Consider the following 17,513-nt stretch of genomic DNA (forward strand, 5'->3'; position numbering starts at 1 on the left):
TCTTGGCCCAAAGTGTATTGGTATTAAAAACAAAAAAAAATGTTTTTTTGGGAAAATGGCAGGGCACCACCTAAACAAAGAAACAAAGTTTTTTTTAAGGCACGTAAATAGCGTGAAATAGGCATGTACTCTTAACCCTACGGTAGTCGGGCTTTTTCTCAACTTGAAATTATTTTAAAAGGGCAAAGTGAAACAAACTAGACGAAAAAATAACATTTCAACTTTGGTTTAAGCAGAAACTTGGAAAAACTTTGGTAAACATTCTTCAATTTAAATAACTTCACGCGGACGACAGGGTTAAAAGGGATTTTGTTATTTTTTCAATAATAAATAGTAGGCTAAAGCAAAAGCACATCGAACAGGTAGTATTAATCCAATAGCGAGTTACATTTATTTTCCATTCATTTAGTCTCAAAACTGTTAAATTTTGTTTCAATTTGTCTAAACTGTCAATCTTTGTTAATAGAATAGCAAACATTAAAAATGCATTGTTCTTGTTGGTCAATGTTCCTTGGATAAACCATTTCCGCCAGCTTTTGGTTAAAAAACTCTTGCTTCTTCTATAAATGCTACAGGAAGCAGAAATTTTTTACAAATATAAATTAATTAAGAAACAATTTGTATTCTTATCGAATGAATAAAAATTATTTCATTATTAAAAGTATTAAAAGCTTTTAATCCAAAATAAGAAACAATTAAATGGAGGAAATACTTAATTGTAGTAAGAGAAATTTATATATCCCTAACAGATTCCACTTTTCACAAACACTGTTAATCAAAAATCTTTTTCTCCTATGAAACTTGAATAAAGTTAAAATTTAAATAAAATCATATATGTTAACAAGTCTTATAATTAAAGAAATAAACTACAGTTAGTCCAATTTAACATAATGAGATTTCATAAATACTTTTAACCGAAATAAATAAATAAAACGCTTGCAAACCCAACCTAAGAGTATAAATTAAAGCTGTAGCACATGCCTTTAAGCTTACAAACTATATTGCGACAAATTAAAGCACAAAAAAATAAAAATAAAATCACCGCAAACTATTCTCCTTCCTTCACAAAAGTCTTGTTAAATACATATATGGTTTGATATAGGATATTACATATTGATAGGAAGCAAATATTTTCCTCAAGTCCTTTTGAATGATTAACTAATAAAAATAATATTTGAATAATTAAAGGGAACCAAGAAAATAAACTGTCACTCTCACATGCTTGCTTACATTAACTATGTATATACATTCATTAAATATTCCTATTAAAATATAATAGTAATAGTAGTCATATATTCTTAAAGTAACATTTGAGACTGTTTCTTAAAGCACAGAGATTCCAGTGTTTAGTTCATCATTGTCTGTATTCCTTACATTAATTCTGCACTATAATCATGGCCGCATGCCGAGCAGCTTCGTCTATCCAAACCTGTAATTTGTTGCGAATTAAATTGAGTATTTGTTAAATTTTTATATTGTACAGAGTGATCCATTGAATTATCGATTTTTGATATGGCTTATCTGTGATGTGTTAAAAATTTTATTTAAAGCTAGACATTTGGGTGGCTTGTCGTCTCTCGTTTGAACACAATTGGGAAATGTTAAAAACATATTTCCAAACTGATGATGAGTCAAAAAATTATCTTTTAAGGTGAAGCTTATGTCTACCTAACAAACAGAATTGTTGCATTTGGTGTCGGAAAACCCCCAACGAGTAACTCCTTGGCGTGGATTTCGGTTGGACGACATTACTGGCCTATTTTTTTGTTTGTTCAAAAACAAGTTAGAAGCCGCAGTCACAGTCAATAGTGGCGCGCTATCGCGCCTTTGTTTTGTTCAAACAAATTGAAGAGAATGACATAAATAACATATTTTTCAGCAGGGACGTGTTACATTCCTCACAGCCAGCCCTACACTTGATATTTTGCACACTGCCTTCGGGAATTAAATAACGAGCCTTAAGGGGATGAAGTCAATATATATTTTTCAAAATTGGCATACAGTTTATACATTAAAATAATATAAATTTTTTTTTTTTATTTCAATGGGGAAAAATGGTTTAAGAGGCCGAAATTTTGGTGTTCTTCGTGAATTTTTTGAACAAGGAAGGAATAATCAGAAATTGTTTAAAATTGGAGGGTATTTTACTCATATTTTTAAGTACACTTTAAAATTCTTTCGAACCATTTCCGCCGAAAATAGTGGCGTTAGAGCGTGTTGTCCATGGACAATCGCCATCCGAGTATCTCGCTGGTGGGCATTCCTGAAGTTGCAATTTTTCTCCGTAATCAACAACATTTTTTTTTTTTCGTTATCAACATGTTTCCTAAGAATATGAACCTAATTGTGATAAAATAATATTGAAAATTGCATGTCTTTGAGGCGCTTGAACACAATGTAATTTTTTCATACCATATTTTTTCATCTATTTTGCTTAAAAAAAATATTTTTAAGGGTAATATAATCCCAGAATTAGGTTCATATGAATAAGGATTGAATAAAGAATAATCCGAAAAAAATGTATAACGATTGGTAGATAACTTTTTAAGCTAGAGTGCCCACCAGTTGAAAAAAAGTAATTTCGAGAAAAACGCCGTTCTAACTAACGCTCGATACGGTTCGGAACCGACGGGCAGTCACTTAAGTGCTCATAGAATCGGGAATAATGCGAATTTCGCTTTAAAATTTTTACCAGATATTCTTGAGTAGTTATACTAACAATTTATGCAATAAAAAAAGTCGATTTCTTGATAAGTCTAAACTGGAAGGTCGCAGCGGGGTTTTTTAATTGTAGCATCGGCGTCAGTGACCTGAATACAAAAAACCAAAATTTGTTTTGTTTATTAATGTTATAATTTCTGCATAAATTAAAAAAAAATTGAAAAAAAAAATTCGCGGAATAAAATGAATTTTTGGAGCGAATTTTCCTACTGTTTTTGCTCTGAAAAAATTATTTTTATAATATCATAAAAAAGATGTTTGCAAAAATTTCAGGGAGAACGATCAATAACTTTTCGAGTTATCGTGTACGCCAATGCTAAAAATATAGTTTTAAGAAAAACGCTTCTAAAGTTTGAATACAACGTAAATATACCTTTCGCAGCGCTCGAACGCAAAGAATAGAGTGGTCACGGTTGACGATCTATAATATAAGAAATACTTAAATTTACGTTCTAAAATTTTTTTGACATATTCTTAAAGGATTTATTAACATTTTATGAAAAAAAAAATGTTTTTTCCAAAATTTTACAGGTATCTGTCCCCTTAAACGGTGCTGTCAGTTTGCCACTAGGAGCAATTCGACTCCATTCGACTATTATTTTTGAGGCGCTTTTAAGTATAAATATTAAGCCAATCAATCAGATACGATTCAAAAGCTGAAACATTAAATCGACGTTATCACTAATGAGATAAGTGTCAAAAAACAGAATGAGCCACGGTAAAGTCACCCGTAGAAATCATTTGAATATAAATTATGTTCCAAGGTTTACTCTCTCTCTAATTAAAACCAAAATCATAGAAAAATGTTCACGTGTATTTTATTTATAGCCGAATTAAATTCCAAAAGCTAGATGGACCACCCTGTATATACTTATACATACATATATATTTGCTGCTGCCAATGTCAAATATTTTCATATATAAATTAAACTCACCCAAACGCGCACGCTCCGCTTCTTTGTTAATGATAATTTCATTGGTGAGATACACTTCGCGACGTATCTGATCGCGAAGCTCAACGCTCATATCTGGTATACACCATCGCACCAAAATCATAACAAGTGCAACAAAATTCTGCAAGAAAAATTTGAAAAATCGTGATAGAAGTTAACGACCTAATGAACTCAATAGAAATAAATAATAAAACATGAAAAAAATGATTTAAAGTGAAAGTGGCTTTAAAGTTGACAAAGAGTGTGTCGATTCTAGATATTATTAACCAAACTAAAAGATATTTTGTATATAAAATTCGTTTGACGCGCTTGATTCTTGAAGTAGAGACGCGTTTTCGAATGTTCATTCAGATCACCGCGGCGAGAAATGAACGATATTTTTCGGCATTTTAATGATAATGAATTCTAGGCCTACCGTTAGATGAGCTTGGTTGGATGAGAGGTTTTGCATCACACTGACGGGGAAAACAACAACAACAATTTTTATTAGAATTATGTCTACAAACCTCTTTTCTTTGCAGCCATATTTTTTATTTAGTTTTTACTTTTACGTTTCTCCTTGCATTTGCAATAATTATAATAGATATCGCAGAAAACACAGGGTTGTACAGCAAAACTTACTATATATAATATTTATAATCTCGGATTTCAGGAGAGCAATTTTGTATGGGAAATATTGCTTTTTAAATACGGATTGGGAGTTAAGCTCGATAATCTAGTTATCTGTAAACCCATTATTATTAATCGAAATGTTAAAGTTTGGTCTACTTGGCGGTTTTTTGCATACAGTTTATTTTGTTGTACTACCTTACAGTGATATCTATTGTTTAAAAGGAACATACTCGTATATAATTTAAGAGCTCGTATATGACATTTTTTTATGTTATGATGTGGATATTTATTTTATAAAAATGCTGGACCAAACATCAGTGATTCTAATGCTATTCAAAAATTTGCTTTCCATACTCTTTAAACTGAAGATATTCTTAAAACACAATGTATGAAAATTTTTTTGGTGAATTTAATGTGCTGTTATGAATACTATAATCTGCGCTATCAATTTTAAATCAGTTCTTGGTGATTTTAAAGCAATAAACTCAGCTTTGCATTACCCACTTATTTCTTCAATCCGAACTTACTTGAAGCCATACAAAAATGCGGCTTTAGCATAAAAATCATTTAACACAAAAATAAGTGCATTGAAATAGAACTATGCCATCTTATGTGTTTCGTTGAATCTTTATGATAGTAAAGATATTAAATTTAGGTGCTAACTGCTGCACACTTGAAAGCGAGGTGGGCATTTCCTGGCGTACTATTAATTACGGCATATATAACAGCATATTAGTAGATTTACCGCTATTTTAAAAACCTTATCATGTGGATACAAGCAAAATGTTGAAGCTTCTGAGTAGGGCATAATTTAAACTGTGGTTCCACGTGCCGAGTTCAGTTCATAGAACTTTAATTCATGAGATATGTTATCTGAAGAAGCCTTAAAAGCATACAAGGACTTCAGAGAACGTTACACTAGAAAATGTGGAAAGCAAAATGGTGCGAAACAGAGGGGTTTTTTTGACATTTCGCTCGAAAGCATGATCGCTCCAAACAGCGTATTTGTGTATAGCTTATAACGCACTGCGTCCTCTCTTGTCGCAAATGCCACGTCGTAATGGTTTTTCGATGCGTTCTGGATTACAGCCGTTATAATTCTGATAGTAATAAAAAGAGGTTACCCATACACGTCGGTCGCAAGTAAGATCTCGCATTTAAATGTCCGATCTAGAGCTGATCCATATGATTTACATCCGCCGTATATAGACGGCCGCCGTAGCCGAATGCGTTGGTACGTGTCTACCATTCGGAATTCAGAGAGAACAAAGGTTCGAATCTCGGTGAAAGACCAAAATGAAGAATAAAAATAATGAAGATTATTCACAAATAGGAGGAATAGTTCGGTAAAACACCTAAAAAATGTGTATATACAAGCTGAAGTCCAAAATAAACAACACTGACGTCATAAAAATGTTTTAGATGGCGCCATCTTTTTAATGAGTTAGTGCGTTGGAAGTTACATCTCTAGCTGACTTTCAACTAGGTGACATTCGGTTCAGTGGAAGCGAAGTTGTTGCATCTAAAGTGTGTCCTCGGTACAAAAATATGTTTCGAACAAAGAGCTAATATCAAATTTTGTTATAAAGTCGGTTAAACATTTACCGAAACATTTGAATTGATGAAAAAAGTTAATGGCGATGATTTTCTATCTCGTGTCAGAGTTAATGAATTGTTTATACGTTTCAGAGAAGGTTGTGAGGACATAAATGACAAGGACATCCAAAATAACCGAAATCATCGTTGAAATTCATGGAATCGGAACGAAATATCTCCAAAACATCGATTTATCGCAATTTAACTGATCATTTGGGCTCACGAAAGGTCTGTGCACGTTTCATTCCGCACAAGTTACCTAAAGACCAAAAATTGCTCAGAATTCAACATTCGAAAGACCTCATTAAAGAGGCGAGAAAATACGAGAACTTTCTTTACAACATTGTAACTGGTGATGAAACGTGGTGTTTCCATCATGAACCTGAAACTAAGCGTCAAAGTGCCGAATAGAAGGCCCCAGACGAACCACCGCCCAAAAAATCGCGTTTGGAGAAATCAATTCAATACTCATTTGTTTTTACGTTTCCAAGGGAATTGTAGACAAGGAGTTTGTGCTAAGGGGCTAAACCGGCAATGCAATTTTATATCTTGGATTTTTGAAGCGTTTGTTGCATCGCATTCGTCGAATTCGCCCTGAATACCGCGAAGGAGGTATTGCATGGTAATGCACCATCTCATCGATCCACTCTTGTGACTAATTTTTTGCCTACAAATCGCATTTCAACCATCAATCACTCACCGTATTCGCCCGATATGGATCCCTATGACTTCTACCTATTCGGAAAATTGGGTTTGGCTATGAAAGAAAAACGTTTTGCGTCCGTAGAGACAATCCGAAAGGTTTGTACCGACATCCTGATAATGAACTGAAACACTCTTTCAAAAAGCTTTTAGATCGCGCAAAACGGTGTATCGAAGCCAGAGGAGATTATTTTGAATAAAAAAATTCGAAGTTATCAGAACAGAGCTCCTGTCGTTTCTATTTTAGCTCAGTCTTTTTTATTTTAGACTTCACCTTATATACATATATATGAGGTGTGATTATGCATGCTTCTCACAACTTTTCAACAATTTTAAAGTAACAGATAAAAATCTGTTGAGTGCATTTTGCTGATGTTTCATTACCGGGAAATTCTAAAACTTAAGTAGTGCACTAGCCTGCCATCCCAGAGGTTGTGGGTCCGAATCCCACATAAAGCACGGTCCTCGCACTTTTCCAAATTTATCTACTTTCCCTGTTTCTAAACCAAACAAAAAAAAACAATAAAAATCCTCCGACTCCATTCCTCAACCCCAAAAACTAATCCTTTCCATACTTACTCCCGCACAAGTCTGCGCATTAATCAGCATCAGCAAGAAGAAGAGGGCGACCGCGGTAATAGCGTACACACGAAATTCAGCGAAGTCCTCAACCATCTGTGCGATCCTTCTGCCAGAAAAATGTGACACACTGATGGCGCTCCAAGCAGTAAGAAGGTGTTGTTCCTAAGCAACGACAGGTGGGCATTCCCACTACTTAGGACTGGTAGCGGCAGGCTAATCACCTACCCTGTCAGAAATCAAAACAGATTAACGAAACCAACGCAAGACTGAGACTCGTTTAGGCCCTATGCTCCCGAGAGGAGTGAACAAGGAAAAAAAATTTATATTTTGTTACAAAACTTTCAGTTAAATGGCAATTCAATAAACTATATTTTTTTATATTTTTACAGATTTCATGCAAACATTGTAAAAAAACAATATTATTATATTAATTAGTATATGAAAATTCTACTGATTTCTATATATGATTGTATGCGATAATCCGCTTTAAACTTCCTAAAGCTGTGCGAAATATGCATAATCAGAACTTTAAGTATGTTTTTGTCGTTTTCGGTTACCTCCCCTGAAATTTGCTGAAAAATATTTTCGTAGAACATTTTAGTCAGCCTTGTTTAAATATCTTGTTTAAAAGAACTTTAAGGACTTGGGGTTAAAATGTTCCAAAATAATTATTCTCCTGAAATTGAAATTGGCAACAATATTTCTTTCAGAACACACTTTTACGTATTACAAAAAGATTTCTATGACCAAATTTTGGAAACTTTGACTCATTAAAAAACAGCTGATTATAACTTTGTTTTGCAAAATTATCCACTCATTTTTACTCAATTACATGGTCGCTTTTATTATTCTATTGTATATATAAAAAGAAACCACAAACTTTTGATAATTACGAAATTTTCAAACTGAAACATGTAGAATTTAATAGATTAACATTTTATAATTGTAATAATTATATTTTGTTAATTTGTATGATTTTTTTTTTATTTATTGCTTTTTTTTATTTTGCATAATTTTAATTCAATGTTACAGTGGGTACATTTTTTTAACTAAAATGTTAAGCCAAGTTTTTGATGTTCATCGCAGAAAGAAATGGGGTCATGTGCTAGGCGTGAAGACGTAAAAGTGCACTGAAATTCATTGCACTAAGGGTTGATTTTTCGATGGAATAAATTCAAGCATTTAATAACTTTATAAAAAATTTATTTTATTTATTTATTTAATTTAACGAATAACCGTTTATTTAAAATTGTTGCAGTAAAAATTGTACTGCGTTTATCAAAAACGTTGGCAAAATATATACGAAATTTCAAATATCTTTAATTTCACTTTTTTCTTATCTTGAATTCTGCCTTCAACTGTTATTAAGGCCACTGTCTAGTGGACAGAGGTGCTTCAAAAGAGGGTTGGACAGCATGCATGCGAAACAAACATTGTGATTTGTTATGAAAAGCAAAATAATATATGGTAGATCGATCTTCTTTTCTTCTTTTGTTCTGGTGGTGTTTAAATGCTGGGAATTTAGAATTCACTCTTTGCAACTACAAATATAAACAAAACCGCCTGCATAATCTAAATGACCTCGACTTGGCGAAGAATTTCAACTCTTAACTGAACTAAGAAATTATCTCTTAACTACCAACTTAACTTTTCTGAGCTGAAATAGGGAAAAATGTTTGGTTAATTTGTAAAAAATCCTATAAAATAATGGAAAATATTACACTATATACTATAATTCGGATTAAAGTAGATAAAAATTGTGTCAATTCAAAAAATCTAAGGCCTATTACTACTATTATCATTGTTGGGGATAATGCACTGCGACCTCCAACCTCAATATCTAGTTATGTGCTATGCCCCTTCAAAGAATTTTTTGTATTTGAACTTCCGAGAGCAACTTTAGTATGGAACCCAAGTGCTTGGAATTCATCGTGTCGTTTGTCACCCACCTAATAGTCACCTAGGATTATTTTCCGATTATTCCCCAGTACAGGACTATGCTCAAATTATATAAAAACCGTTAAACACTGTGTGACAACATAAGGAGGAACGCAGGAATACCGTTGATCCAATAGTGTAAAGGAACTATATATAACATATAGGAGATGGAGACAACAAATTATTATTTTTTAGTTCTTCAGAGTACTATGCTGCTACCATACATTGGAGATATATGCCGTTTAGACAGGTATTTCAGCTAGATAATGGTCGTTGACGCACAGCAAAGTACAAAGGAATTATTTGACTCTATTAACATTACTGTATTGAACAGAGTCAAAACTCTTGGATCTAAATCGTATTGAAGAGGAATGCAGTGGAAACGTCTATAAGAAGCGTCAGTAAAACTTACTTCACTTCACTGCCGATAGGGGGTAGGATAGTGGAGAATACTGAGGATTTTCAAGGTACTTAGATTAAAAAGGTGAAATAGTACTAGAGAAAAATGACTACACAACAACAAATTGCCTCGGGCAAATGTTTAACCTTTGAAGAAGATCAGCCCATGACTAACATTATTTTGCACAAGAGTAAATAGTTCCATTTGCAACCCTTAGCAACGAGACAGATTGCCTAGCGAGATTACAAACGAAACATTCCCATGGCAGCCGGATCTATGTACGTTACCGGAATGACTCGGGTTTTCCCCGACCAAGGGCTGCCGGCACAGTAAACAAGCCCTGTCTAGTAAACCGTTTATCATCACAAACGAAACATACTTATGTTTGTGCATTTGTGTTGACGAAGTTTGGATGAGCTTTTAATAGCAAAACTGTTTTAAATGTTAATATTGGAGTTTATTATTTACCAACTAATCGCAATGAATTGGAAGGAGGAAGTATGTTTTCACTTACATCATTTTCGCTTATGGGTGTCGTCATTTTTAAAAAATTAAATTGTAGCGGTTACAAATGTTTCACATTCTTTTGAAAGTCATATATGTCATTATAGTGCGTTCATAAGGTCTGTGAATAAATAATTCCGAACTTTTTCTAGGAGGAAAAGTCCAAATCTTGGTATAATGAAAAAATTTCAAAAATTCTATATTTTATATCTCATAAAAGATAATAGGGCCTACCACAATTTCAAGAAACCAATAACTCACTCTTTTAATGGTAAATATTTCGTCAGCAAACCACAAATACGAACTCAACCCCCAATTCAGTCGCCGCCACTAAACTGCTGCAGCACATAAACTTACTCTCGCCCAACGCCAGCCCCTTAAGTGGCCCTGCATCGAAGTGTGTCAGATCATTAAACTTTTGCACTTTCACTACGTCTAACAATTCTGCCGCCCCAGCTGCCGTCGCGAACGGTCACAAATCACTCAACAAAGCAAAACCGGCAATTGTCATGCATAAAGCGGCCTAAACTCAATAAAATTAGCTATCTGCAGCATACCCACCCAAAGACTCATGGGTCGAACCTAATGCAAATGCAAATGCGATTCTTTAATTTAGTGCAATTGGTAACGTCAAAGCATCAGCAACGCGTCAAATTCGATAAATACTGAAAAAATTTAAATGGAATTGAAAATTTGAAAAAAAAAAATAAATAAAAGTGGATTGCCTCAAATCAGTGTTTGAGATTCGTTCGTATACTTTTGCGCCGGACTTTGAAGAAACTGCAGCCTCTCCCCCGCCGCCGTCCAAAATCACCACATCCACGATGAAACGTTTCAATTGTTTTAGTTTACGTTCATTTGGATTTGTTGTAGCCGGCTTTGATATCATTGTAGCTCTATGTACGCTGGCACTTTGCTCCTGGTATCTGTGGACCGATATTGTTCATGTATTTTATTGGCCTCAGGACGAGGTGAAAATATTAAGTCCGCTAAGTAATTTCATTGCAACAATGGGTGAGTTTTTGCATGGAGGAAGTAAGAATGGAGTGAAAGTGATGAGGGTTATGGAAATGAGTAAAAATATTTTTCTAAAAATAAATATTAGTTCAGAAAGTGTTTTTATTACGGCGTCGTATCCGAATGGGTTTGTGCGTGACTACTATTCGGAGGTGCACAATTTCGAATCTCCGCCCATGAAACACCAAATAATAGAAACATTTTTTTCTAATAGCGGTCGCCCCTCGGCAGATAATGGCAAAACTCCCCTCACAAAAAAAAAATGTAGCTCCCCCTATTTGTGGAACAATATCCACATGACAAATAGGAGGAGGAGCTCAACCAAACACCCAATAAAGGCTGTAAGCGGAAATTATAAACAAGTAATATATCTATTCTATATATACTCTAATAGTTTTTTTTTATTAAAATATATTTTGACTCAGACATTTGTTTTCGTTCCTTTTTATCTTTTTTTTTTTAATTTAAAAAAAGATGCTATGGGAGTGAGATCAGACATGACAAATATTCGCTTTTCTGATATTCTTTTTCTTTCGCCTATGATCTCTCGAATATTTTGAGAAAGTTATTTCAAACGTTAAGGTGCAGTGAGAGAATAGATCAGATATCCCTTTGTTCTACAGTATCTTAGGGAAATTATTCAGAAAAACTAAATGCCGCTTATAGGTAAAACAGTAGATATGAAAGTGATCGTAGAAAGTACCATGCAGAAATGACAAGAAGCTCTGCTTTTAAGCTTAGATCGCATATTCTCTTATCATACGATTCTTCAAATCATTTATAGGAAATTCCTAAGAATGTTTAGGATACATTTTTTAAATCAATATTTCACCTGGCAGATACCAACTTGTGGTCGTCGTAATGTTGTTCTCAAATGGAGGGACCTACAGTTTTACGCTGCCAGATAGTTTTTTATGAAGAGCTTTTTCATAGTAGAAATACAATAGGAGGTTCGTCATCGTCTTCCGAAAGGGCGATCGCTATTAGAAAAAAACATTTTCTCTCATTTTTGTAGTTCGCGCCCACAGGGGGTTTCGAACCCGTGGCACTACCGAATGGTAGTTACACATCAACACATTCGGTTACGGGGATCACCGTAATATACCTTGTAATAATTAAGGTCGCTGGTCTTTAGAAAAGATTTAAGTATGTATTTCAAAAATATTTAAATACTTAGGCATGATTACTAAAATAAGGATAGTATTAAAATGAAAGCGTCAAAAGGTTAAAAATGGGTTTTGGCATTGAAAATAAATTCAATTTTTTCGATTTCAATACCAAACAATAGCACTCTTATTTATTCTTGACTTTTTTTTCATACTGATTCATATTTATTCAAAGCATTTGAATGGAATTAATAAAAAGTACTTAAAATTTTTTAGAAAAACAAGAACTAAAGCAACAAAAAGAAATAAAACACTATTTCGACACTGTCAAGAAAATTTTTTCCCAATAATCTTCTGGTTCGGAAATGTGGTTAAAAGCAAAAGACAGGTATTTTCTACATTTTGTGCATACAACAATGGTTTCTTGCGTGCTTATCTCGATGAATATTTGTGGTACAGTATGGCTTGACGCACTGCTTCATGAGAGGCAACAATACCACACTCCTCGTTAAGCTGCTTTGCAAGGAAATTCTCGGGTTTTGATCAAATTCTCGGATCAAGCGTTCTGCACGACCAGGCAGCCGGTTCTACCTTACCGTAATGACTCGGTTTTTTCCCGAACAAGGGCTGCCGCCCCAGTAAACTAGCCCTATCTAATATACTGTATCTCACCTTAAATCTATCGTCACAGGAGCAATTCTACGCAGCATGTCTGCTCCAAATACTTCTCTTGAGGGCTGGTATCGAACCCAACCGTGGACCACAAGTATTCTATTGCTGCATTTGCCACAAACGGCTCCAGGCTTTAAGACACATAGGGAGTGGTCCACACGGTTTGTGGCCACGTGCTGCTCCCGCCACCAAGCGGCCCTTGCCTCAGCGGCTTCCGCGTCAAATGTGTCGGCATTTCAAACTGCCGTCACTAATTAAACCTTAACGGTTAGGAGCCCACCGGTGCAGCACGACTCCCTATCTGACTCACAATCCTCCTGCTCCAATCCCAGTACGGGGACAAACCAGCAGCTCTTGTTTCCCCGTACAGTCTGTTTCGTGTGTCGACCGGGACCTGACATCAGCCAAGTGCAATTCTTGCAATAGCTGGTGCCACTTTCGGAAGTGCTCTGGCCTGCGCACCACCCGTAAGTGGACACGCGACTTCGTTGCTCCCTGCTGCAGAGCTCTGCACCCGCAACCGCCCCCTGTGGCGTGGCCACCCGTCAACATCAGGCCGCAACAACCGCTGCAGAACGCACAGCCGGACCAACGAAGACAACCTCACGCGTCCCTCACTCCCCGAGTTACGACAATACTCCCGAGGAGCTTCAAGATCCTTAAACTGAACTGCAACGGACTCATGAGCAAGATAGACGATGTAGTGGACTTCATGAGCCGTCATGGAATTAAGATAGCTGCGGTCCAAGAGACAAAACTGCACGCTAGCTCCTCCCTGATCACCAGGGATGGCTACAACGTGCACAGAGAGGATCGCGAGCAAGACAACGGTGGAGGCCTAGCGTTCATAGTCCACCACGCAGAGTAGTATGGTCTCACCGATGAAGACATCGACCGCAGGGACTGCACCGTAGAATGCCAAGGTATAGCTGTCCTGTCAGGCGATGCCGAGCTCGAAATTTTTAATATATATTATATAAATAATATCTGTCACCTGCTGTCCGGCAGGATATCACCCTGATATAGGTGCGCTCATTAGAGATGAAAACCGATATTAGGTGACTTTAAGGCGCATCACGATCCTTGGCATTAAAGCCTACCAAACGATCGTAGGCAAATTGGCAAAGCAGGGTAGTGGGCACTTGTAGCAACTCGCCTGACGTTACAATTGCTAGCGCCGGTCTGATAAATAGCATAACCTGGCGACCTATGCTATCGCTTACATCCGACCACTTGCCCTTTATCGGTCATACCTTAACTTTAACAAAGCTAATTGGGCCAGATTGGCGGAGTTTACCGAGGACACCTTCGCTGCTCTCCCCATCCCCACCGAGGTACGCGTAAGCGAACGCGCATTCCCCAAGGAGCTCACAGCTGCTGCGGCTCGCTTCATCTCCGCTGGAAGGATCCGGTACATACGTCTCAGTTTCCCAGCTGAAGTAGCCGTTCTAGAAAACGAGCGTGCCCACCTACGTTAGGCCCGGGGATCTCCGCATTAAGGATCTCAATTTGGAGATCCGGCAACTGATCATCCAACATAAGCGGACTAAATGGGAAGAACACTTGAAGTCCTGCAACTTCACCTCTGGTGTGAGTAAGCTCTAGTCCCCCGTAAGATCCCCGTCGAACCCGACGAAGCACTACGACAAGGATATCACCTTTAACGATTGTGCTTCGTAGGACTCGAAGAGATGCGCGAGCTATTTTAGCCCGCATTTCATACTGCATCCTCCGGCCAACATATCCAAGCGTAGTGCCACCTGACGGCTGCAAAAACAGACGAATAATAGTGCACTCCAGTGATGAGGTTCAGAGCACCATCAACAAAATTAAATCATCTGAAGCCATTGGCCCTGATGCACTAAACATGCTGATGTTGAAAAAGCTGGGTCCATTGGAAGTACCTCACAAGGGTTTTCAATATGTCTATGGCCACTCTCATAATTCCTGACAAATTGAAATCAAGGAGAGTGGTCCCACTACTGAAACCTGGGAAACCCACCAACCAAAGAGATTCTTATCGGCCGATAACTCTCCTTTTGCCAGTAGTGAAGACTCTTGAAGCCCTTCTACTCCCACTCTACACGAAACACCTGACCCCAACCTCACACCAGCATGGCTTCCGAAGAGTCCACGGTACCACCATAGCACTCACCGTTATTAACCCTCAGATAAACCGCGGTCTCAACCAAAACCGCCCCTGCGAGAAGAGTGTCCTGGTAGTGTTGAACCTAAAAAAGGCTTTCGACACAGTCAGCCACTCCACACTACTACAGTCGACACTCCCACCAGGGCTGAAGAGGTGGACAGCAAACTACCTGAGTGGTCGTCAATCGTCGGTGCTATTTCGAGACCAAATCTCCAAACAGAGGAAAATAAAGCAAGGAGTTCGCAGGGTAGTGTCCTTTCACCCTTGTTTTTTAATTTATATATCTCAAAACTCCCTCAGCCACCAGAGGGAGTCTCCATGGTCTCCTACGCCGACAACTGCACGATAATGGCGTCGGGCAATGGCATTGATGGCCTGTGCGCCAAGATAAACGACTGCCTAGCCTACGTTTCTCGCTTCTTCACTGTGAGGAAACTATAACTTTCCCCCACGAAGTCCACGCGACCCTCTTCACCACCTGGACAAAGGACCAATTCCGACTGTTAACAACCCCAAAATCTTGGGAGTTACCTTCGAAAGTTTGCTCTCCTTCTCAGCGCATACAACCGCTATTGCTACTAAAATTCAAAATCGCAACAAGGTCCTCAAATTGCTTGCCGGCAGCATTTGGGGCAAAGCCAAAGAATTGTTGCTATCGACATTTAAGACAATTGGCCGCCGGTTCTAAACTATGTTCCGCCTGTCTGGTCGCCTGGAACCAGTGATTCGCAGAGGACGAAGCTACAGACTTGTCAAAACACTGCCATTAGGACTGCGACAGGATGTCTTTTAATGTCCCCACTTCAACATCTACACGACGAGGCCCATATGCTTCCTGTAAAGGAGCATAATAAACTGCTCAGTAAGCAGTTCTTGTTAGGGTGTTACCGCAGGTCCGAACCTTGATTGAGCCAGAGCCGCCGGTTAGGCACGTCAGGAGGTACCTTGGATTGGACAGTGTACAGGCAGACAATTAACGAGATTCTCTGGGCCCAACCTGTCGAAACACCAAGTTTCCTGGGCCTACCGGCCCGGATGAACTAGACGAAGACGACCGGTGATTACACTACACTGACAGGGCAAAGTTTCTGCTACACCAACAACAAAAACAACCAGTAATTTTAGTTTTAGACCCACCTGCACTCTTGTGCTCTAATCTACCCTCTTTTCCGTTCGCTTTACCATATAATATTATAGACTGTCTGACTTGTTACCAAAACCATTTCAGACAATTGCTGAACAATTTTACCCAAGTGGTCATTTTAATGTATAAATTGCGTAATATCAAAGGATAATCTTTTGCCAGGCATAAGTTAAATTTTAAGTCCGAATGAAGCAAACATGTTTCACTGAATGATAAAACGAAAGCATCAAAGTGATCATTGCAAAGCAGAGATAACGGAAAATTGAAGTTAATCGCGCAACACTTCTAAAGAAATTGAAAAAGCAAAATGTAAAGTTTATTGGCAGTGTCGAAATAGTGTCAAAGATAAATAAAGAGTGCTATTTTTTGCTATTGAAGTCGAAATATTTAATTTATTTAATTTGTTAAAAATTTGTTGGTTTCCATTTTGCTTAATCACGACTAACAACTACTAAACAAAACAAAAAATTCTTTCTTTGTAGTTGATTATATTCTCGTGCATAATTTCTCCAATGCATTCTATATGGTTTTGGCTGTTACTGTTTGGGTGAAATCGTTGATTAATTTAATAGTTGCTTCTATACTCATGGATGGTATAAGAAAGGTAAAATTCAATTAAGAAATTTAATTTTAATACGTACTCTTAAACTGAATATCTTACTCTCATATCACGCTTTTCATTGAACTTTACAGCAGCGTCTTGTTTGCATTGCTCCCTGGCTCATAAACACCAGCATTTCGATTGCCATTGAGATAGCCGTATTCGTTTTCATGGTAATCAAAATGAATGAATTCGAAGAGGAAATAGCATTGGATCGACGCATTGTGCACAGTGTGATTTTTGGTGTATTTATGGGTAATCAATTAAAAAATAAAACTAATAGAACTGAGAAATAATTTAATTTATATACATACATACATATTTTTCACACAGTTTTTAATGCGCTCTCGGTGTTCGGCATATTTGCATTATACAAAATGCTCAAAGCTACCGCTAATGAGAATCGTACACTACAGGAGAGTATTGTGGAAGCAGCTGGTCTCTATCAGCATGTTAAAGTTTAAACATATGAACTCACATATACTTCTTAGCCTCAAAGGAAAGGCGTTTTCGCAAATAGGTTGCGGCATTTAATGGTACAACAAAACAGCAATTTAGTTGTTCGCTGTACGTTATTGAAAAACGCATTTATTGAAAAAACATATACAAAATTTTAAAAACTTGAAAGGCAGCAAAGGAAATAAATAAAAGCTCTTGTGAAACAGAAATTGAAATAAAGTCGGCCTAGAGTATAAACGATTATTTGCAATTAGTATTAATGGAGTTCGCCGAAGAACATTATATCAAATAAGTAAAAAAGATAGGCTAAAACTAAAAGCTAGCAGGTTTGAAACAATTTTAGTAACTTTAATGTAT

At 36.9% G+C, this 17,513-nt stretch overlaps 2 protein-coding genes and 1 long non-coding RNA gene across 10 annotated transcripts in view; 1 reads left to right on the forward strand and 2 right to left on the reverse strand.

Annotated features, from left to right (window-relative positions):
• Positions 1–363: 363 nt before the first annotated feature.
• The window catches only part of LOC128871825 (anoctamin-1), a 43,173-nt gene continuing 26,023 nt past the window's right edge, over positions 364–17,513 (reverse strand). For all 6 annotated transcript variants that reach the window (XM_054113915.1, XM_054113914.1, XM_054113917.1 and 3 more), the window contains 2 exons: positions 3,657–3,795; positions 364–1,429 (listed from right to left, as the gene is read on the reverse strand). In XM_054113915.1, the coding sequence (XP_053969890.1) occupies positions 1,371–1,429; positions 3,657–3,795 (198 nt within the window). In that variant the 3' untranslated portion in view covers positions 364–1,370. The remainder of the gene's footprint in view (positions 1,430–3,656; positions 3,796–17,513) is intronic.
• On the forward strand, positions 10,445–17,434 carry LOC128871827 (uncharacterized). 2 transcript variants are annotated; one of them, XM_054113921.1, is made up of 4 exons: positions 10,445–11,022; positions 16,579–16,700; positions 16,793–16,952; positions 17,031–17,434. In XM_054113921.1, exons 1-4 carry the CDS (start codon positions 10,833–10,835, stop codon positions 17,159–17,161), a joined length of 603 nt encoding a protein of 200 aa, XP_053969896.1. In that variant the 5' UTR covers positions 10,445–10,832; the 3' UTR covers positions 17,162–17,434. The 2 variants fall into 2 exon arrangements, with proteins under 2 accessions (XP_053969896.1, XP_053969895.1); XM_054113920.1 differs by having other exon boundaries at positions 10,447–11,022; positions 16,790–16,952.
• On the reverse strand, positions 16,427–17,262 carry LOC128871828 (uncharacterized). Of its 2 annotated transcripts, none has more exons than XR_008456065.1 (4): positions 17,176–17,262; positions 17,016–17,107; positions 16,758–16,812; positions 16,427–16,674 (listed from the first exon to the last, which is right to left on the reverse strand). It is a non-coding gene; the product is annotated as an uncharacterized LOC128871828 (long non-coding RNA). The 2 variants fall into 2 exon arrangements; XR_008456066.1 differs by having other exon boundaries at positions 17,012–17,107.

This window comes from Anastrepha ludens, chromosome 2, assembly GCF_028408465.1.
Source record: "Anastrepha ludens isolate Willacy chromosome 2, idAnaLude1.1, whole genome shotgun sequence".
In the NCBI taxonomy this organism is placed as follows: domain Eukaryota; kingdom Metazoa; phylum Arthropoda; class Insecta; order Diptera; family Tephritidae; genus Anastrepha; species Anastrepha ludens.